At 38.7% G+C, this 23,133-nt stretch overlaps 1 protein-coding gene across 7 annotated transcripts in view; it reads right to left on the bottom strand.

Annotated features, from left to right (window-relative positions):
- The window catches only part of IL17REL (interleukin 17 receptor E like), a 44,973-nt gene extending 22,161 nt beyond the window's left edge, over window positions 1-22,812 (bottom strand). For 4 of the 7 annotated variants that reach the window (XR_010609607.1, XR_010609609.1, XR_010609621.1 and 1 more), the window contains exons 1-2: window positions 22,631-22,812; window positions 5,024-5,051 (exon numbers count right to left, since the gene is read on the bottom strand). Coding sequence is in view for 1 of the 7 variants with exons in the window: in XM_065665222.1 (XP_065521294.1) it covers window positions 5,024-5,051; window positions 22,631-22,732 (130 nt within the window). In the remaining 6 variants the exon portion in view is untranslated. Of the gene's footprint in view, window positions 1-589; window positions 632-2,250; window positions 2,332-5,023; window positions 5,052-22,630 lie in introns of all 7 variants that reach the window. The other 3 variants (XR_010609626.1, XR_010609625.1, XR_010609627.1) reach the window with 3 other exon arrangements.
- Between the last annotated feature and the right edge of the window lie 321 nt (window positions 22,813-23,133).

Here is a 23,133-nt window from a genome sequence, read left to right as displayed (position 1 = left end):
TGTTAGTTACACTGCTTAACATACTCCTAGGAGGAGTTCAACTAGTATGGCGAAGAGCATAGGATGAAACACCAGTGCCACAACACTATGCACACCATAAAATACAGGATAACACTCTTAAATCATCAGGAAAGGGTGCATCCCTCAATGCCTACCCAAGAATTGTTGTCAAGCATGGATGCCTGTTGACTCACATGGAAGACATATCCACAGTTCTCACAGAGGAAAGGTAGGGTGTGGAGGAGGACAAACAGCAAAGCTTATCCATACTTACCCTTTCAACCCCTCCAGTGAAGGAAAGTGCTCTAAATTTAAAGACTGAAGGTCAAGGATCAGATACTGGTACATGCAGGATGTGAAGACAGATTGACATAAGGCTTGAACATGTCAGGCCTTAAGGTGCCCTCACACTTGGTATCAGGAGAAATAAGTCCTTCATGATACACATCAAATGTCATAAAACACAAACACTTCACACCTGAATCTCCACTCCATCACCTTGGTTTTGAGCCATTAAGCATCTTTTGGAGGCAGCAGGATTGCTGATATGAACCAAGTGGAAAAGAATGGAAAAACAATGACACTTTACCTCAACTGACAGTAGAGTCAACTCTTGATTATCCAAGGCAATCTTGGCAACAAGAGAAGACAATTTGTGAAAACCAAAGAAAAAGCACAGATCATTCAAAACATACAAATTAGGCTTTAAGATAGAAATAATAGTTAACGCAATGGATCCAAGCATTATCACCCTGGCTCGGCTTAAGCCTTGGGAACGGTAAAGAAAATACCAGGTGCTGTTGCCCTGGATGGGCTCAAGCCTTGGAAACCGTGAAGAAAACACCAGGTGTTAATGCCCTGCTCAGGCCTCAGCCTTAGGAACTGTAAAGAGAACTATGAAGGGTAAAGATTGGCTAGCAAAACAAAGCAGGCGGTTTGCAAGATGAAGCAGGATGTGCATCTCAAAGACAGACCGAACAGTGTGAATATTTGTTACCCTTAGTAGTGTTGGTAAATCGGGATGAAAAGGGAGTAAAAGAGTGGAAAGCTACTGCTTAGCACTTAATAGACTATAAAAGGGATGCAAGGCAATCAATCAAAGAATGCATGATCGTGTGTAAAGGAAGCAGAATGATATAAATATGGGCTTGTCACACAATAAAGCGTCTTATGCTGGATTCACATTGGATTGGGCATAGTCCGTTTCTTCCCTCAGAGTACATAGACTTTTGAAGAATCTGTGAACCTGCTTCCACAGAGATGAGACAGCCTTACAGTACAGTGCACAGCAGCCAGATGTAAACACTGTACGCCATGTGCCAAGAATGGGTGGTGTAATAATCCTGAAGGTATCTCAGGATGAAGAGTTGCTGTACATCACCCAATGAATCCACCCACAGTTAATTGGGAGGCTATTATATTGCAGAACTACCTGATAATTATTATTAATAATGTGATGAGTGATGATTAGTTTTAGCTCTGTCTCTTTCCTCAAAAAGAGCCTTTCTTGACAGCATCACATGACATGCAGTTTTGAATACCAAATGGTATCCAGGAGTGGCTGTTTCTGCTCAGTTCTTTGGTTGTTGGTGTAAATTTCTTGATCCAGGACAATAATCTAGCCAATTCCCATGTCTGTGTAGAAATAATTTAACTGAAGAGCAATGTGTATATATATACGCTGTCACAGCTAACAGTTCTTTACAAAGTATTCTGTTTGAGTGAATCTAACTATATTATTTGACCCTACTAATTTTTAGGAGAGACCATCATGACTTAATTGAATTTGGTCCTTAGTTATTACTGCCTGAGGTAAGGTATTACAGATGTCTCAGTCTTGGAACTATCTCAGAAGAATTCTAAGTCATAACTAGGTGCATTACTGACATTAGATCGGCACCAGGCAGATGCCAAAACAGTTTGGGGGACTACTGTCTATCCATAAGCAGGGACACTGTCCTTATTCACAGTTTTTACCTTCAACGTCAGAACAAATAAGCAATACACTGCATAAAATAAAATTATTCTTCCACTTTGTATTTTTTCCATTATGATCCATTTTGAGAGTTGCAAAAGATGCTGCAAAACTCATTATTAATAACTTAAATGGAGCATGTCATGCATGAGGATATTAGTTTTGGATCACAATAAATATATGATACAAGGAAAAGCTGTCAGAAAATAATTTTAATTCTATAAATCATCACAGTATGACACTCATTTCTGACTAATTCTTCAGTAAACTCTTACCTTATCATCGTTTAATCCCCCCGCCTTAGATAGTTTCCTCTGGAACATACACCTCTTTCCTTTTCTCACGAGTAGTTTGATCTACACCCCAGAAGACATAAAGATACATCTTGCTACACAAACCATCTGCTAGATAAATCTTGCCTAAACTTTATCTTTATGAATTATAACTGTCATTAGCCCTACATGAGAGAGGGATTGTTGCTGTAATAAAAGATTCCTTAAGTATGGACACATATAAGCCCAGGCATAAAGAAGCCAAGGCTTATAATTCAGCATGCACTTTCCTTGTACTTTCGCCATCAACTCAACCACAGCAGATTATTTTTTTATCTGATGATGCAGCAATCAACTCAGAACTGTCACGACAGCAAAACACACCTTATGTATATACTTGGATAATAGAAGCCAGAGCTGAGCAATGAATACGTAACAGAAATTACTAGATGGATAATTTGAAGCCTCAGGCAAGAATATGAAATTGTAGAACAGCAAAAAAAAATTGCAGAGAAAACACATTAACAAGTCCAGGCCAACACCCAATAGAAAATCCTAACTGTTTTTTGTTCTGTATTTCTCTCCTACAGGAATTGTAAGAATCTGAACTACTTAGGATGCTGACAGCGCTAAAACTGTGAGCATATCTAAAGGACACTAAAATTGCTTCAATGGAGCATCATTCCATGAGTATAAAATATAATAGCATTTCTAACCTATCTGCATATGATTTACTACAGTATCTGATGCATCTGTGCATTAGGATGGTTCAACAAAACTCATAAACAAACTAGATACCCTCTTCTAAGATAACCACATGGTGCACTTCAGTTAATAAATTGACCAAAATTGACTACTAAAAAGTACTTACACCAATTATGAAATTGATTAGAGCTCAGACTGACAGCCTCTCTTTCCCAATAGATTTCAATGCACAGTAAATTAGAAGGGTTTCACAGGTGTACACTCAGAAACATTTCAAGCTTTCAATATTGGGCAGCACGGTGACACATCGTGCCAAATGTAAGGCTTTTTAAAAATCATAGACATATTGATATCAATGTGTGGATATATTGCAGTGAATTTCAAATACTACGGTAGCCCTTAGGGACTACTAATAGTGTAGAAGAGTAGAAGGGAGAAGGCAGAGTAAAAGCTACTGCCAAATACCACTGAGCTGATAGCTGTGAATTCAATGAAATAGTTATCTTTTTGTGGCAGCAAAAGCAGCGACTACTGAAAAGGTGTTCTATTATACAGTTAAGGTCTTTTAAGGTAATTTTATCTCAGTAAATAATAAAAAGAATTACTATAGAAAAGGAAATATGGAAATGAGTATACACCCACTGTTGCACAAGTGAATTAGGATGAAGACTAGAAAAATGTCTTTTCATCACCCCTATAAGTCTGAGTCATCCTGCATGTTACTTGTATTAAAGATAGCTGATAAGTCATCTTCAGGCAGCACTGAAAACCTACAACCAGGTCTGCTTCACATACATCACCTTGAAAGATAAGGATCTTTAGTTTACAAACTCTTCTGTGCCCAAAGTGTATATCCAGCTAAGAGCTAAACATCTATTTTAAGCTTATGTGCATCATCTGTATGACCCTGCATCTGTGTGACCCTGAGCAGGAGTTTTGGACCAGATGACCTCCAGAGGTCTCTTCCAACCTCAACCAGCCTGTGATCTAAGCACCTCTGGCAGTCAACAGAGGGAGAACCCCTTTCACCTCCCTCTCAGCACATAAAGCACCTTGTCCTAAGATGTGTGAATCACCAACTCGTGGTACATGTAATGAGTCTCCACTATCTAGATCTAAATTTGTGTAACACCCAGCACAGATTTTAACTCAGAACCAACAATATTGCAGGTGTCCTTCCCTTTGATCAAGGTTGAAGGGTTTGGATTCCTCAGCCTGTGCTGCCCAAGGGCATGAAGGCATGCTTCAGCAAGGCAGAGCAAAGGTCAGTGTCCCTGTTTCTTCTCCAGCCTTCCATGTAGTTTGTGTAACTAGGAGCTCAGCTGCCTAATCCTGAAGAGATTCATTCACAGTCCTTGAACCAGCCACCAACGGTTCACTCTGCTCACAAGCAGAAGACTACAGACTTTTTCAGGTGGGACTTTTAACTACACCCTTCCACAGCCATGACCCCTCTCCCCACTTCAACCCGTGTCCCATAAATGCCATGCTTTCAGAGTAAGACTCCCTGCAGCTGATATTCAATTCACACCTCATGCCATTGCATCAGCATTTCACACAGTTGGAGCTCCGCATTGCAGCTTCTCCTTGCCTGTGGACTGCCACATGGATCCAGGAATGGCACCATGGAGACAAGCAGAGCTCAGAGTTGGGCCTCCAGCTAGGAGGGAACAGTCTACAGGGCACCTGCCTCATACTTCTCTGTCAAGTGACCATGTGCGCTAGAGGAGTGATTCATGGACGCTCAGGTTCAGGTAATTCAAGAGCTGTATTATTACTGTAGGTAATAACAATAAGTAGAAGCAATAAAAACATGTGAAATGACTAAGCAAATTCTCCCAATGACCATCTATGGTAAGGAAAATTATAAAGCAACAATGCACAGTCATTATTAACCTATTATTTATCAGAGCCTACCGATTTGCATTGTTTCATAGAAGGAAACTGGTGGCAAACATCCTGGCAGGACAGGGATTGGATGTCACCAAGTAAGTGGATTTATTAGCTGCAATAAATTATCTTTATCTTTCAAAACCAAATGTAGTAAAAAATGTGAATGAGGTATACTCACTGGAAGGTTTGCTTTTACAATGAATCCCCTGCAAACAGAAACAAAAATATTATAAAAGCTGAGGTGACAATAAAAATAAATATTAATCATTGTACACAAATACAAACATAACTTAAACAAGTAAGCATACAGTCCACAACAGAAATCATTTTCAATATTAAACAAAGATTTTCAAATGCATAGAAAATGCACATCACTACTCCGTATGATAAACTGACATATATGGGGACACAAGATCAGTAATATCCTTATTTTCAAGTATTTCTACTGAGGTGCAATTCTTCTAACAAGTTTAGCAGTTCAGTCAAACACAGACGTCATTTCATCAGGTACTGCCATTCACAGTGACCAATAGCTTATTCTTTACAATGGACTGCTTCATACCAGGGCAAAGAAACCAAGCAACTTTTTTAATGGAAGATACCTAGAACACTACTGACTATTATATGATGTTTTAGAAGATCACACTAGGCCAGTGGAAGGACGTATTACAGTAATTGCAAATGAAGTTTAGAAATAAGACTCTCGTTTTTATTTCTTAGAAATATCTGGCTTGGAATCCTGAAAATGAAATTAGGCACAGCACTTAGGGTGTTCAAGTGGGAAAGTGGTTTTGTAAGAGGCAAAGTGAATGTGACAGTGAGATTTTAGTGAGTTTCCAACTATCTTTCAGACAGATTACATTCATTTTCCCAGTAAAAAAAAGTACTTAACCACACACTAATATTCTGTAGAGTATAAAAATAACATGTCTATTTTGACTATTATGCGTGGTATTATAAAGAAAGGCTATTACTTAGCCAGCAAATACTGTTTTCTGGTGTTCTGGCATTCGAGTTTTTGATATAGCACTTTTATACCATTATTCCTTTGTACAGGGCAAAGCTTTCTGCTTCCCTCTAAAATCAGTGTCTCGTTGAGAGACACTTTTGTCACACCCAGAAAAGGAGCAGGCGCCACCTTGTCTCCTCTGCTCTCAGAGGGACTGGCAGCTCTTGGCCTTTTTATAACATACTAAGGCAATAAGACAACAACCTCTGAGGTTTAGAGCCAGCAAAAGTCTCTCAGTGGACATCCTGAAGTTCCCACATTGCAGACAGACTGCAACCCAGGTAAGCGTTAGCACACCATAAAATAACTATTGCTTGGTCATCTGGGAGGCACTCTCATCCACAGGTAATTCTGTCCTCCTCATAAACACAGCTGTAGAGCAAACTCATACTATTGTTCAGAAATGACAGCATGTTAGCTACGCTGTGGCAGCTGCCTAGAGTACCCAAGAAGTGTTTTCTGTCCTTCATTGTTGCTTTTAAGTTCTTAGCTAGGTAAGTTTGTTTTTAAAGGAGGCCTTCAGAAAACCAGTCAACAGGATGTAAACTGTATCAGTTCTCATTCCTCTGTCCTTTTGGCATTTTTATTTTTAATAATAACTTCTGGAGGTAAGTTGTCATCTTTTACAACTGGCAGTTTGTCACTATGACTCATAAAAGCGCAGATGCATTAAAGGTAGCATTTTAAACCACTCATAAAAAGACAGAGATGGTCGTATATTTTCATAGGCTGGAGATTATAAAAATTACTTGTGACGTTGTTAAAGGTATGACTTTGGCTGCTTCTACACAATACTACATCAACACGCAAAAAAGTGTGGGCTGTTGTGATAGGACAAGGGGTAATGGTTTTAAATTAAAAGAGGGGAAATCTAGACATAAGGAAGAAATTTTTTACAATGGTGGTTGTGAATCACTGGCACAGGTTGCCCAGAGAGGTGGTAGATTCCCCATCCCTGGAAACATTCAAGGTCAGGCTGGAGGCAACTCTGAGTAACCTGATCTACTTGAAGATGCCACTGCTCATTGCAGGGGGGTTGGAGTAGAAGGTCCCTTTCAACCCAAATTACTCTATGATTCTATAACGGAAATCAAACTTCTTTGCATAACTCTTCTAAACCTGGGGTACTTCCATTTCAGTGGTTTCAGAAATTCCTCAAATCCCCCTGAAGGACTGAAATATGTAACTGAAGTGACCTCATTTCTGCTGTAATATGTTCATAGAAATATTTGTCACATGTTAATTCTGCTCCCCACAAAAGAGCTTCATTGGTAGTTCGGTGATTCTCCTAATGCACAATAATCAACAGAAAGAAGACCACAGCTTCCTGAATAATTCAGTGCAACACTAAACCAATAGAAAAGGAACATGTCAGCTCATATAAAACTACTGGAATTTTAACTGCTGTTCCAAAGCCCTAATTTTGAATTCATTCTAATAGAACCCTGCAGGAGTATGCAGAAGGACAATTTGAATTCAGACTCTTAACTTGAGGTTCTCCATGGCCTTAGGGTGTGGAATAGACAAATATACAAAATGACTGTAAAAAATCAACTGAGTGGGCTAAGGAGCTAACTTTCCTACTGAGAAAACCTAACTCTTGGATCAGCTCATTGCTGAGCCACTGCTTACTGGAAGAAATTAATCTTTCATGAGGTTGATAATTTAGCAAATTACTTCTGTATTTTTAACTTCCCATTTGGCAGCTAAACTACTGAAAATATTTTGGTTAGGTGGCTTGAGAGAGTTCCCAATTGCCAGTTAAAATTTCTTTGAAGATTGTCTTTAAGTTCTCCAACTGTTCCGTCTGGTTACAATCATGGTGCAAAAATACCTTAGAAAAAAATAAAGATCTCATTGAAATAAACAAAATCTCACAAAACTCAGAAGATTCAGCCTTTTATTTAAAGGCCAGTGCTTTGATGCCCTTGCTATGACACCTGAAGAATGCAAATTACATGTAAATAAACTGTCTTAAGTTACAAACATGGAAAAAAAAGAAAATCACCCACTTCCATGGGGCTGTGGGATGACGCATAAATCCACCTGTACCTTCTGGTCTATTTTAATTAATTACTGGTTTATACTATAGTTCAGATGAATCCTACCATCTGAGCACTTCCCAGTACCATCTGGCATTTATTTTCTCATCTTCTCCATGGGAAAAATGAAACATATCCATCAGTGATTTCTGTTCTGGTAAGGAGATGTTTTGTCATTCTTAAGCACTTGGGTTTGTTCTGGGTGAGGCATTGTTGGGGAGGTTTACATAAAGAATCAAACATTTGCACAAACACCAGTTACAGAGAGCATTTGGTCACAGCTAAATTCCTCCTTTTTTAACAAGTGTTTCTTTTTATTGTACAATACCAAGGGGGAGGGGTGGAGGCAGTATATTCTTTTATAATCCTTTTGCAAAATAGCCAAAAGAGAGCATTTGTCTCAAAGAAGAGCTCAAATAAATTAATCTAGTTCCTCTCCCACTTTCTATATCTTTTGTTTTCAGGAATTTTCAGTGATGAATGCAATAGAAAAACATAACACACTAAAACCAGAATGGAAATTTTCTTCCTCTTTCACAAATGCTGTGGGTGTCTTTTATGCAAAAAATAAGATCCTGATCATGATAGCACATTTCACTCCTATACAGAGAGCATCTTTGATTCCTATCTGCTTTGGCAAAGAGCCTAAGCAAAATATACTTACACAATGCACAAACAGTTAGGGATTTTCCTATTTCTCTAGGGTTTTCCCCATTTGTGGTATTACTCAACCGTAGCTAGAGGTTATCTGAACAGACACCACCAACGTGCAGCATTCTGAATAGAAGGTGTGGTGCCAATTTTTTAGCTAGCACAGCAATTTCTCAGTCTAAGCCAACTGTAATATCAAATTCTTTTGTTTAAAGACTGCAGAGAAGAAAGTGAGATCAGCAGAGAAAGACTTGGATTTAGGGGCACAGAGAGCATTTCCATAAAGTAAAATTGCCATGGATAAGAAACAAAGATTAGACCTGTTGCCCATTTCCTCTCATATCTCCAGGCACTGAATCAAGTGCAGAATTGTGGAAATTCTTCCCTGAATGTTCTGTCATGTAGGAAAGATTCTGAGGCAAATTCAGTTTCACGGTTCACCTGTTAGCACTGTTGTACTTTGTCCACAGAAGAGTTGGTGGCAGCTCTTCCATAACGCCACAAGGAATAGTACTATTCCTGAACATGCCTTAAAATTTGTTCTTTAACTGGGACAAGGTTGTCAGACACTTAACATTCCATTAAGGTGTCTACATTAAAGTCGGTGTACGTAGAGTTGTCCTGGGTTCAGCAGTAGCTACTACTGCTCCTGCTGAACCCAGGACAAGAGAGAAGAGTTCTTGCTCCTTTGAGAGATCCTCAGTGGCAAAGCTATTACCTGCATTTCTTCTTTTTCTACGTTTCTTACATTTCTACAGTTTCAACTGACAGAGAGGGCAGAGAAAAAGGAACACACCGTATTCTGATATTTCCTTCTATTCCAGCAATTTCGGGTTTTGGCCACCATTAACAGTAAGCATGGGACTGCACATATTATTACAACACAGGGAAAGTGTAGCCTTGCAACAACTGATGCTCAAATTGTAGCCAAAAGGCTGATAAAGATGATTAATTTAATCATGTACTTTTTTCTTTCCAGTCCAGAGACGATGTTCTGCAGAGATCCATCTTATTCAGGGCAGAATTAGAAAGGATGTCCCAGATCACTGGGTCTAATCCCCTGATAACATCATCCAATCCCCTTCAAAAAGTGGTGAAGCTTCATTTTAAAACCAGTTAGCCTTTTGTGTGCACTACTCCAATAGCCAATGCTATTTCAGAATCCCTTTTCTCTGCCATCACCAAATCTTAATTTCTAATGTAAACACAATAATGGTTAGCTTGTACTGACTTCTGATTGTGTCCATTATCTTTTCACTCAAATGGATGATTTCCACCCTGGAATTTACTTTCCATTTATCTTCAAGCAGTAATATATCTTTTCTCATCTTTTCCTCTGAGACTACAACAGCCAAGCTCGTTATTCCTCTTTAGGCTTTCCTTCTTACCATCACCTTTCTCAGCAGCTTTCTCTACTTTTATGCATTTGTCTAAATGGAGACCAGAACCACACACAGTTCCAAAGACAGTTCCCCACTAGGGTTTATTTGACGTGTTGGAAAGTGTTAATCTTTGTCTCAATTGGAAGCACCAAAACCATGTCATATCAGTAGTTATCCTCCAACACAGAGACGTTGCTACTTACTGCTTTCTATGTCAGCAATCCAGCAGCAGCCTTCTTTTCTCCATCTACTCGCCCCATTTGTTTCATGGGGGGAAAAGCCTAAAGATACTGGGCCATAAGAGTCCTAAAAGGTTTCTCATGGCCTTTAGTGAAAAAGTTGAGCATGCTGATGCGATCTCAGTCACCTCCATAAACAAAAAAGTCTTTGAGCAGTGGACAGCCACAGTTAAAGTTATACGGCTCTACACAACGTAAGAACTTTGAATGGAAACAGAGAGGACTCAAAGCAGTATCATAAGCTTCTCAGACTATCAAAAATGGCTGTAGTTTCTTTCACAGAGACATTCAGCCCCAAAAATTGTATCTAGGGAGAACTTCACAAATGGAAACAGAGTATGTTTTAGCTTTTTCCAGAGCTACTTTCACAGGCAAAGGAGACAACAGCTTTGCACTTTACATGTCCTTGCTGCTGGTGGGGACTGGGACCTCACAGGACTTTTTTCATTCTATTCTTATAAAAGTTACCACTGTATTTATCTTCCCAAATGTAAGGAAACAGAATTCTTTACAGTACAAAAGCTCACATGGATCACATAATGATTCCTGTCCCACTAAAAGAAAATAATCTTAACTCTATCATGGTCAAGAATTCATACAAAAAGACATGTTACTGGAAATTGGTGAAAAAGAAAAATAATAGGCTTAGAGAAATTCTGGTTATATTTACTGAGAAACGGAGGAATTATAATGATGAATACACATAATATGGTAAATTAGAACTGTTAAAAATTCATAGTGCTGCTGATGCAGTGTCTCCAGAAGACCTTTTCTCAAAAGGAGCATCTGTAATTGTTTTGATATCATGTGTCATTACTTCCATTGCCAAGGTAAAACTATCTCTCTCTTGATCCTTCTTAATTTTTGGCATACCACAAGGTTGTTCTTCAACTTTTACTGACAACGTGGTGATCAGATACATGCAAACAGCACACAATGGGATCAGCTAAGCAATCATAGAAGGAAACATTTGGACTGTTGTCCATGCAGAAAAGGAAGAGGCACCTAAACTTACAGCAAAGCTTTATTTTGGACTACTTTGAAGGACTGCTTCTACAGGAGTGCCTGGATGCTGCTGGATTTTTTAACAGAACACTAAAAACAAAACACCGAATCATGTGTATGCATTATCAAGCTCCAAGTCTCTCTCTCTGTGGTCCAAGCCAAACACAAACAGTCCCATGACTTCAGTGCGGTGCTGAAAATGAGAGGTTAAGTACTACTGAGAAGTGGGATCTTATGCTCAGGCTCAGTACAGATCACACGCTTTTTGGATGAGAGCTGGCTTGTGTCCAACAGAGCAAGGTAACATCTGCCTGTGCTAATGCCATGCTGATGTGCTCTCAGATAAACAGTGAACTGACAACAGGGAAGATACCATTGGGGCTACTGAAGATTATTGGACAATCTTCAGTAACGCTTCACAATGATCTAAAGCAGAGCCTTTTACCAATTGTTGTCTCCTGCACCATTTGCCATTTTGCATGCACATGCAAATGTATGGACCTATCCTCCAAAACCTGCTGCTTATCACAAGGCCAGCACTTCCATGACCACCTAGCACAGCTTCAGTAATGTAGGAACACAACTGACACAAGACCCTCAGGCCCCTTAGATTTTTGTCCTTCTCTTTACCTGCTACTATCCAAGTATAACAGAGATTTCTGTCTTCAAGTCAGTATTATTTCCTCCTGCACCATACTGAAGCAGAGAAATCCTGTTCCTGTATTTTAACTGGACTGTCACGTACTTTAGCTGGACTGCATGCAGCATATAATATCTTCTGACCTTTACTGTGGCTGCATGGTTGTACCTCTTTTACAGAGCAGAACAAGTGAAAGAGTTGGCAGCACAGTAATTATATCTTCGAGAACTCTTTGCAGAGACATTCATTTATCCTGTAAGTGAATATCCAGACAAAATAATATTGCTTTGAGGTCTCACAACTGGGAAGAATGCCCCCTCATATTTTTAAGTGAATTGTATGTAAAAATAACATGATACAAAATGGATGTATATAGAAACCACTTGCTTTCAAATTTATTGGATGAAAGAGAGCTATGACAGTCTGAAATAAAAGCTGCCTGTTCTATTGTATGCTTCAACTACAAGACTAGAAGCAAAATTTGCTTGAAGCAACATTTTAGGAAAAAAAATATATATGCCAATCATTTTGATGTCATGTTTCCTAAAACACTCATACAAGTTGTTAACAAATCAGAATTTCATACAATAGACAAAGTAAAATTAAAATGTACTTTGAATGCCATATCCTCAGCTGGTATAAATCAGCACTATCCCATGCACAGAGTGTCAAAAATTTCAGACTACTCAGCTACTTGAAAGGAAGACTAATCTACCAAATCAGCACTTCTAGTCTAACAATGAGACAGGGACATTCTAACACAGCGTTAATGGTTAGTTCAGTGAATGACTGGAGATCTCACACAGAGGATGATAAAATGGAAACAAAGAAATCTAGGGTGTAAGGGGTCTGGAGGTCACCAAGTCCAGCCTCCTGCTAGAAACGGTACTGTCACCAACACCAGATCACGTCAGCCATTTCTTTTACCATTTCTAGAAAAACTGGAGGACACTGATCCCACAAGCTCTCCAGACAACTACAGCTACTGCATGCTTTGAGGTTAGCATGGAATAATGATCTCTGTAGCACAGAAAAGGCTACAAGAAAAACCCAGCTTGAGGACTGAAGGAAAGAATGACAAAGGGTGTGGAGCATCCCTCATGAGGAAAGGCTGAGGCAGCTGGGTCTGCTCAGGCAGCTGGGTCTGCTCAGCCTAGAGAAGGCTCAGGGGGATCTGATCAATTGTATCTGAAGGGAGGGTGTCGAGAGGATGGGGCCAGACTCTTCTCAGTGATCCCAGGTGATAGGGCAAGAGGCAACGGGCATAAAGTAAAACACAGGAAGTTCCACCTGAACATGGGGGAGAACTTTGCTGTGAGGGTGACCAAGCATTGGAATAGGTTGCCCAGGAAAGTTGTGGAGTCTCCTTCCCTGGAGATACTCAAGAGCCGTCTGGACGCAATCCTGAGCAATGTGTTCTGGGTGACCCTGCCTGAGCAGGGAGGTTGGATTAGATGATCCCTGATGGTCCCTTCCAACCTCAACCATGCTGTGCTACTGTGAAGTCAGCCAAATCTAAAAGATGATTTAGGTACCTGAAACACAATTTAAGCAAACTGTGGTAATCTCAGCCAAACACCATGATCCATAATTACTAATTGCCACCTAACACTTGGAGACACATAAACTTATTAGGCACCTCCCTTTCTGATCTGAAAGCTTCATGGATATATGACCAGAATGAAGCTGGAATGACATCTAGCTTATGCCAGAGTTCTTTGGGATAGCATACACTCACTTGTGAGACACCCACATCCCCAGAGCAGCAAGTGGCTGGAGGAGATTTAACAGTAACAGAGGTCAAACTAACAAAGCTTAAGTTTAGCTTCTTTCAAGCTGGAAATATTAGAAGAGGAAAGTAGAATATGGGACCATTACAGCTTTTATACTCTAGCATCCAAGTCCTTATCTCAAGGGACAGCCATGTTCAACATCCTCCTTCACCTGAAGCAGTTCTACCCTTAAGATGTCTGTTTGCTACACTGCCCAGTAAAGGAGAGGGTTTCCCAGGCCTCCTGTCAAAGCAGTAATACTGCATACGGAGGATATGAAAAAAGATGGTCTGAGAGAAGGACAGGCAAGATGTAATTTTTAAAGCTGATGATTTCACCATTCAAATGGGAAATCTGTTTCCTACTTCAAAGGCCACTTACATTTTATTTTCAGCAGTCTTCAAAAAACCACCCAAAAACCAGAAGCTGAAACTTTGGAAGACTGGCTCAGCCAGTCTTCCTGAAGACAAACTCTGAAGAAAGAACGTCAAACTGGCTCCTAACTCAGGTGCCTGGGCTGTAGAGACTGGAGGTGAGACTAACATAGTGCTTAACTTTTTCCCTTGCCTAACTTGAGGCAGCACCATGATGAGCACGCAGGTTTCTCATACTGCCCTAACAAGTCACTAATGCTTTTTCATTCTCTCCATGTAATCTGTATTTAATAACCTGGAACAATAGGAAAGGAGCAGGGTCATAGAATGGGTGAATGTTGCAGAGATACTATCCTGAAATGCTGGGAGCAGAAGGGCTTAAAACCAAAAATTCACTTGCTAATCCCAACCCTGCCAGCATGAATCACAAATACCAAAATTTAGAACAACAAAGCACACTTGGCAATAATTTATTATAGCAGTTTCAAGACTTTGGAGGCCACGTGTCAGGGCTGACACCCTTCAAAGCCATGGAAATATATGCAGGAGCACGCTTCTGGGGTTTTGCAGCTCCCATACATATTGTGTTTCTTCCTCTTCTCCTAAACAGAAAAATTTCAAACTCAAATAACCTTGAAACTATCCCTGATTATAGCTTTTCCTGATGGAAAATATTTTAAATGTTGTCTTTGGTTTTATTCTAGCCTTAGCTTGTTACATGATTGTGTAAGGCTGTAAGGCCATACAAATGATACCTCAGGCCATGCTAGAAGCAGTGGTAGTTTCTGATGGCAATCCTGACAGGCCACTGCATTACTTCCTGATGCCACAGTATCAGTTAAGGAACTGTTTCCATTAAAGACTTGATGATTAAGACACCTGACTAGCTCTAACTGTGCTTGCTTAAGTTACAGAAACACTCTAGCCGCAGCAAAATGAGGTAAAGCTTAGTACTCAAAGGTGAAAACATACATTTATTTACTTATTTTGCAGCTGCACACTTGAAAATATTTCACAGGATTATTTCCTAACTATTCATATTTGTATTATTATGGCAACTGAAAGTCTTAATCCTACATCAGAAATCTTGCACCAGAATCCCTCTATACATGCCTGTCCTCTCCTATCAAGAGCCACAAAAGCCAAAACATCTTTCTTTGAAAGAGCTAGCAATGTGTGTACATGAAAGATTAAAACACATTCAAAAAATGCCATATACAAAAGCCCTACTGAAAATATCTATACTGTGCATTCCAGCTGAAACATTTGCAGTTTGAGATAACCGATATAAAAGCCAGTTATGAATACATTTGGAAATGCTAAGGAAGAATAAATAATATAACATACAAAATAAAAAATAATTACACAAAAAGTCATTGCACAGTCTATTTCTTTTTTTACTGTGAACTTTTAACTCTGTTGGGGGCTGAGGACCAAATTATGGAATAATTATGTTTGGCTTTATCTTGTGTACCTTCCAGGTACCGTAGTTGCTAAAGTTAGCACAGTCCAACTAAAGGCAGAGGTCCAAAAGAAGGGCTTCCAAAGAGGCAGGATTCTACCAATGTTTCAACAGCAGCATTGTTTCACCTGACTCTCCAGATCATGCTGTTCTCCCTAAAGGCAGCAATAATTCCTGGGCATTGCCTCAGCTTAATAAACCCATCAGTGTTCAGTACCTTCATATATTGCTTCACCCTATGTCTCATTTTTAATCATAGCTCTTACTCACTGAAAACCACCTATGCCTCACATTTGGCTAAAACGTATGTGTTTTTTCCCCCTAAGTGGAAGAGAAAATACTCATAGAATCATAGAATCAACTAGATTGGAAAAGACCTTTAAGATCATCAAGCCCAACCATTACTCCAGGGCTGTCAAGTCCACCCATAAACCATGTCACTAATGGCCTCATCTACATTGAATGGTAACACAAATGAGATCATGCTGTAAAAATTATTCTATCTCAATATATTAAAAATGAGGGAAAATACAGCTAGTGGAGACAGGAGAGCTATAGCTCCTTTAAACCCTGCTCCAAATTCTAGTAATCCCTATAAGCTCCTAGAAGTATCTCTTCCTTGAAGAAACTGGTAAGAGGAAAAAAACCCTACTTACCTATTTTCTAGTCCTCTCACACTTAAAAATGGCATATTATAGATAAACTAACACATTACGGACCAAAGCCAAGCATGAAGCATGATACTATACTGAGAATAGCAAAAATTTTTTATTTTTTTTTTAAAGGAGATAAGTTATAATAGAAAGATATAGACATTCGTAAAGTAATGGAGAAAACTGTCATTGCAGTCATGGAAGGAAGAACAGCAGGTCAGGGAGATGAGGAAGTGGGAAAAAGATCAAGGAAGTTTGCATATGTAGGGATGAAAGGGAAAAACAAAACTGGAGACAGTGAAATGTGTTAAGTGCAATAAATTCTATTTCCTCCAAGTTTTTCCAAGAAAAGAAAATGAATGCACATCTAGTACTGCACAATGTTGTTTATATGATTCATACTTTCTGAAAATATGCAGGCAAGTAGAGGCAACTCCAAGACAATATTTTCCAGAAATGATTGAAATTTACCACACATACTCAAAGCAACTAAGTTGAAACATTTTCTTTCAAGAGTCACAGATAATCTGCAAAGTAAAACTAAAATTCTCATCTTTTTTGCATAGACACTTCCTGAAGGAGGTTATATGTCCCATACAGTTTTCATGGTGAGTTCAGTACTTTGCATGCTGAAAGGGCAGGACATGCAGTACAGCAAGAGCAGCCTTGGCTCTCTTGACTGTTCTGAAGGAATAAGCTAAATATGACTTGACAGACCATCTTTACATCCCACAAGAGAGAAAATTATGAATGAAAGCAGAGATATTAGGGTTAGAAAGCACTCAAGATGCCATCTACTTTACATGTCTGCCTTAGAAAGAATGACCTTTATCTGAGACGTAACTGAGATTTTCATAGCATGTGTGGAGATCTCTATAAGCTCCACAAGCAATCCATTCCAGACCTCATCATCATTAGTTACTGTGACTTTCCAGCTTATTCATGACCTCAGAAAATTCTAGACCACTGAATTCCTGCAGTTGTAAAAGCAGGGTCAGTACTGTGATGTGTCCATATCATAGAGCTGGTCTGGAACTTGGTCACCAACAAGCTGCTGTTCAGGATATAGTCTCTGCTTTCTATTTTTAAGATGGCAAATAAATCCCCGGTTTAAAAAACAAACAAACAATCAAACAAAAAAAGACAATAAATGCCAAAAAATGAAAAAAGTTTCACAAAGAAAAATATTTTCCTGAGAGTATGAATACTAACACAAAAACATCTACACCAGAGTTGATACATAAAACCTAGGCATCTCTTGCAAGGATGATGGTAACAAAACACATATAACTTGAAATAACGGTTCCTGATTTGAACAGCCTTGTAACCACAGCACACAGGAATTCAGGGCTCCTAGAAACCAAATTATTTGTAGTTAGAGGTAGGGGGAAGCTTCTTTCTGAGGTCCAAATTACCTACCTATCTGGGAATGAGGTGAGCTTCTCAATGCTGAACCAAAAAGCCACGAGAGTATCCAAAGCTAACCTTAGAAATAAGTCTTTAAACCCTCTTTTTGTTCCTTCTCATTTTTTACCATCCCTGGTTCTCTCCCATGCACAGGCATTCTGGCAAGAGAGGAGGACCAGGATAGTATAAACAAACACGACAAAGTAACAGGTACAGCATTGCCAGCTTCAGCAAATGTACAAATTAAGCTAATCCTAGACCTCACTGCATGAATTCCAGCTAGGCCACACCACATGGTCTCATTATAGTTACTACCACTACTAAAAAAGATTTGTCAGCCCAGATTTCATCAAATTACAAGAAGCTTTCCAACTGCAAAGCAGTCAGACAACAATATTCTGCAGCTGTGGAAAGCACCTACTCCCAGATCTCCATATTCACCACTGTATGCTGGGCTCAAATGGAGCTGACGAACATCTTCCCTCCCTAAGATCAGCGCTGAGAGAGATCTGTGAGCTAACATTCACAGCCAATAATAAAGGTCACCCGCTCCCATGTCCTGCTGAGCCTGCTTATATATCCCTTTTTAGGTTTGTTTTTTTTTTTTTAATATCTACCTCCTGCTGTGGGTACTGATCGCACATCTTTATGTGACATATGAGGGCGGTGAAGCCTCTAGCACTGCCTTGTGTTTCAGTTTCAGGATACCTTGTCTGGTTCAGTTCCAACATCTGTTAATTTTGTGACCCCAGCTTCCATGACTTTCTTGTAGTGCCTCAGCTCATGCTACTCCAGTGGATTACCTCTTTCAAACCTTCTAACTTTTTTCCAGAGTTCTCAAGGAAGGAAGAAGGGAGAAAGAAAATAAACAAGAGCTACTGCTGCATTTTTTGCAAGTTCAGACTCGCAGGGCTTTCTCCATCTCCACCACTCCTGAAAGTGTTGGTAGATGTTCTAATAATGAGGATCACTGGAGTATTTTGTAAGTCCCTGCTTGTATCTGTCACTGGCTGTTTTCTTCTCAGGAGGTGAGGAAAGGGGATGGCATAGGACATAGCAGGAAACATGGAAGTTAAGTGTCTTATATCATTGTTAAGATATTTCTGACCTTAAGAGCAAATGTAAAACACAGTTCAAGAGATAAGTCACCTTAACTCACTGAAGTGCAGCTCTCCTGACTATCAGCAGAGAAGGCAAGCAGGGATATCTAAGCAAATGGGTTAATATCACTGTAATACAGTGACTCAATATGACTGTTTTGACTAATGAGTACTTAACGCTTAATCATAGTATTCAAAGCATTTAACTAAAACATGTAATTAAGACACATCACACAGGAAGGTCATCACTATTTTGTACTTGTGAAAACTGGAGAAAGGAAATTACTTGAATAGGGCCACACAAGTGAGTCAGTGACAGGCAGGGGTGCAAAACCCAGGCTTTCTATGTAGTGCATGTTCTTGTGGATTATACTCAGCAAATATTAGCAGAGGGTATGTTTTATATTTGTATGCATCTCCTCCGGTCATCAACTATATCAATGCATGCACAGACTTTTGTCTGTGGTGAATCATCGTCCTATGTCAGGACTTCACACTGTATCTCTCTCACTCGTTCTGAGGAAGCCAGGCCTATGAGCAGTCTCTTCAGACATTTTCTATGTCTGAATATAGATTTTCAAACATATTTTAGGGAAGAACTGAATTATGTCACCTAGATTATAATGTCCATTTTTTAGTGGCTTGGGAACACTGTCAAAATATGAATTGCTTCCCGTAAGAATGCCAAAGTATGCCAATCTATGCCAGCTGAGTTAGTGGCCTAAGGGCTGTTTTTGCACTGGTTTTGCAGTGTATAGTATTCAGCAACAATAGACTGATCTCTGGCATAAATATCCAGTAAAGAAACATCACATACATCAACTGTGAATACCATGAACAGGGAGCAACTATATCAAGAATTTGTTGCCAATAACCTTTATAATTGCAGGGAAATCCCGGATTCCATTTTGGGTTTCCTTCTTTATCCATGGACTTTGGAAACATTACTACATTTAAAGGCAAACAATACAAATACTATTTCATAGTCTTCTGGAGAGCTTTTTAAATGTAGTGCTCTTGATCTTTACCAGCTGTTCAGTCAAATTTGGTAAGCCTGTTTCTTTGTGTACAGCCTGCAAACAATGCGGATTGTAAAATGAGTAGGGCACAAACCCAATTTCAATTGCAGGCTGGGATTCCCCTATGCTTTTACAGGGAAACTTGGTTGATAACTGTGTTTGCTATTGGGTGAGGCATGGAGACCAAACCCATTGTATTTAACCTCTGAATACCAGAAAACCACACAAGTTCTAAAGCCAAGCCATTAAAATCAGGAAGGAGAAATAAATCATAGCGCATAATAAAAGCTTGGTTGTTCCTTTGCCATAACTCAACCCACAATTGTATATTTTCATGCTGTTTAAATTTTCATTTACTTGCATAAACATCCAATGTTCTTTTGTTTTTTTCCTTTCGTGTACTGAACAGAAGTACAGCTTGTGGTATAGTAATGAAACCTGGATGTTGCCTTGTATAAGGCAATGCAAAGATGTCTTGCTGAATACATATGGTAAACTAAGAATGATTCATAAAATTATAATAAGATCCAAAATCTAAACAGTTCAGTGAAGGGTTTTTAAGTCACATACCTCAAAACAGTTGTGTCATTATTTCCCTCTCGCAGCCCATACTTTACTCTTCTTAGTGAACAACTCAAAGTGTATAACCAAAGTGGAGTAGCCAAGGAGGTCAAAACTACTTACAAATATTCAGGAGACACAGCCACCTTAAAATCTAATCTGCTGGTCAAAATGTAGGGTTTTAGTTATTAATGCTGCTCAAAACCTTCTGACAGTACCCACAGTCTGAAAAAAGTAGCAAAATGGAAATCAATAGCTTTTCATTCCCCTATAGCTTGATGAAGAGCCACACAACCTCAGGGCTGACTCTGCAGAAGAGAAATCCACTTGTATAAACTTACCAGAAAACTTCATAAAGAAAAAAACAATTTTCTATAATACTCACTTGTAGCAATAGCAGCTACAGAAAACTTATGGTGGTTTTAAAATTACAGTATCTCACCTTAAGCAAATTGCTATAAAACATGGTACTGAAGACAGCACACATATTGCACATAGACAAGGACAAATTTTAAATCCTGGTTAGTGCCCCTAAAAAGACATTGAGTCAACATCACAGATGAAGTTAAACAGCTCCCTTTCAAACTAACGCAGGTAAGAATGGCATGAAAGCCACAAATTGTGGTCAGTTCTGTAGGGAAATTGAAGTTACTTCCACAGGAAAAGGAAGGAGTTTTCTCTAACAAGCTAGTAGTGAGACTCCTAATTTCATGTAGCTAAAATGCTCTGCAGTAGACTGAAATGCTGCGCTGGCAGTAATTTATCCTGTTGAGATCATTGTTGTTTCCAGTGAGAAAACATTTTTGTCTTAAAAAGCCATTAATGTGTTCAAGATTCCACAGAATACATCTAGCAAAAACATTACATAGAGAACATGAACTGAATCCTGTCTCTAACATCACAGATGATTAATTGATTCCATTATAGTGGAAACAATGTATTTCCCCTGTAAACTAAAGCAAAACAAGACAAAACAAACAAACAAAAAACCCCACAAAACGACAAAACTAAAAAAAACCCACAAAACCAACCCAACCAAAAAACAAAAAAAAAAAAAACACCAAAACCAAACAATACAACACCTTTCTCATTTATCCAACATTCATTTAATATGTTGTAGGACAAATCTATATCTTAGGCATCCAATGAATGCATGCCTATGACAGAGAAAGATGCTGTTTAAGGTCCTCAGAGGTCAACCCTATCCACTAGAGAGAACCCCACCATAAAAAGGCTGGTATTGTTTTTCACATGCTGAGTCTGACAGTCACACACTCTGTGGAGGGATAAATTAGAATGGTTAATCATCTCTATTTTAAACTCTCATTGCAGCAGGCCGAGGAGCATAAATTATTTAAAATGCACGTTTGCATTCATAAATGTTAAGTACATAAAAATTATTTAAAAGTCCTCAGCCATATCTAGAGATTAACGTCTTATGACTATACTTTATTATTCTGAAAATGTTATTTAAGTGGATAGGCACTACAGAATTTAAATGTGGGAATATTAAACAACTTCAAGGGAGGGGTCTTTCAACCTAGTGTTTTATAAGCATCTTTATTCCTGATATTTTCTAGGATAAACATATAAAATATAGAATAACTTTCAGAAACATGTACTAACTTAATATCTGTGAAGTACCACTTTAGGATGCCTCATTGCCTCTCCTTTTAAACACTGGCATATCCAAGAAGTCTGAACAGACAGCCACTGTCTTTCATGCCATCAATTCTACTTCTCTGTAGAAAGTACATAGTTATCATTCTCAACTAAGACTGAAAATCAGGTACACGATTATTTTATTCCTTTTTATTAGTATTATTTATATATCTTTCAGATTATTCTTACAGTTTCAAAATGCCAACAGAAGTACGATATCTCCACACTGCCCCTGTGTGGGGATACTTGGAAACATACGAATTTCAAATACTGAAGAGATGGTATATGGTTCAGACTCCACTTTATGCACATACATAAGTAATTAATTTAACACTGCAGTTCCATTCATCCTACAAAATTAAACCCAGTTTTTACTCTTTCTGAAGTTTAATTAATTTATTTTTTTTTTCGTAGGAAAGTCAGTATTATGTATTCCCAACATAATTAGCAATTTCTGAACCCTTCCATCCCTCCCTCTTTCATCTCTTTGGCAGCACTGCCCTTGCTAACACTGACTCCCCAAAGCAACGAATATGAACTTAGTAAAGTTTTTCAAATACAAATGACAGATTTAAAAGGTACTAACAACAGCATTTGGAAACAGTGTAAGATACATTTTCTTACTCCCTTCCTAACAATCATTTTTGCCACTTTGGACACTTGATTCAGAATGACAGAAATATAAAGTGAATGTTCAGGACAGCTGAATTAGTTTTCCATTTTCCTTTCTTGCTTTTCTCACTATTATTTTGGCAACATACAACTACTAAACTAATAGGTAGCAAATAGGAACAAGTAACAGATTACCTGAGAACATGAAAGTCCACATTCTTCAATCCTGGGAATAATCTGACAATCAGAATTCCAAAAAAGAATTGTTAGAAGAATCTGAACATGAATATTTATCATCCTAAATTGGAAAAAAAAAATAAAAATAAGAAAGCAGAACCTCAGAAGAAACCTTCTACTCTGACAATTCTCCCTCTCATGCTAAAACTTTAATATGAATTTTAGTCCCTCCCACAGCACTTCTGGGCTCCTCCCTCTAACACATTTCAAAGAAAGAAAATAGCTAGTTGTAGGAAATATAAACCATGTTCAACTCATGTTCCATTTTGAAAAATGGGAAACACGGATTTCTGACAATCACAGTCAAAGCATTTTCCCTCTGGATTTTACCATGTCAGCTTCATACCAGTTTTAACAAATTTCTTTTCTGTAAATTCTGTGTGTAAGCAGGAATTTTGTTTCTAGAGTGATGTACCAGGCAGGTTCACTGGAATCCAAATGCATTCTTACATCTACCTGTT

Source organism: Lathamus discolor, chromosome 1 (assembly GCF_037157495.1).
Source record: "Lathamus discolor isolate bLatDis1 chromosome 1, bLatDis1.hap1, whole genome shotgun sequence".
Lineage (NCBI taxonomy): Eukaryota > Metazoa > Chordata > Aves > Psittaciformes > Psittacidae > Lathamus > Lathamus discolor.
This window is presented reverse-complemented; position numbering and strand designations above follow the sequence as displayed.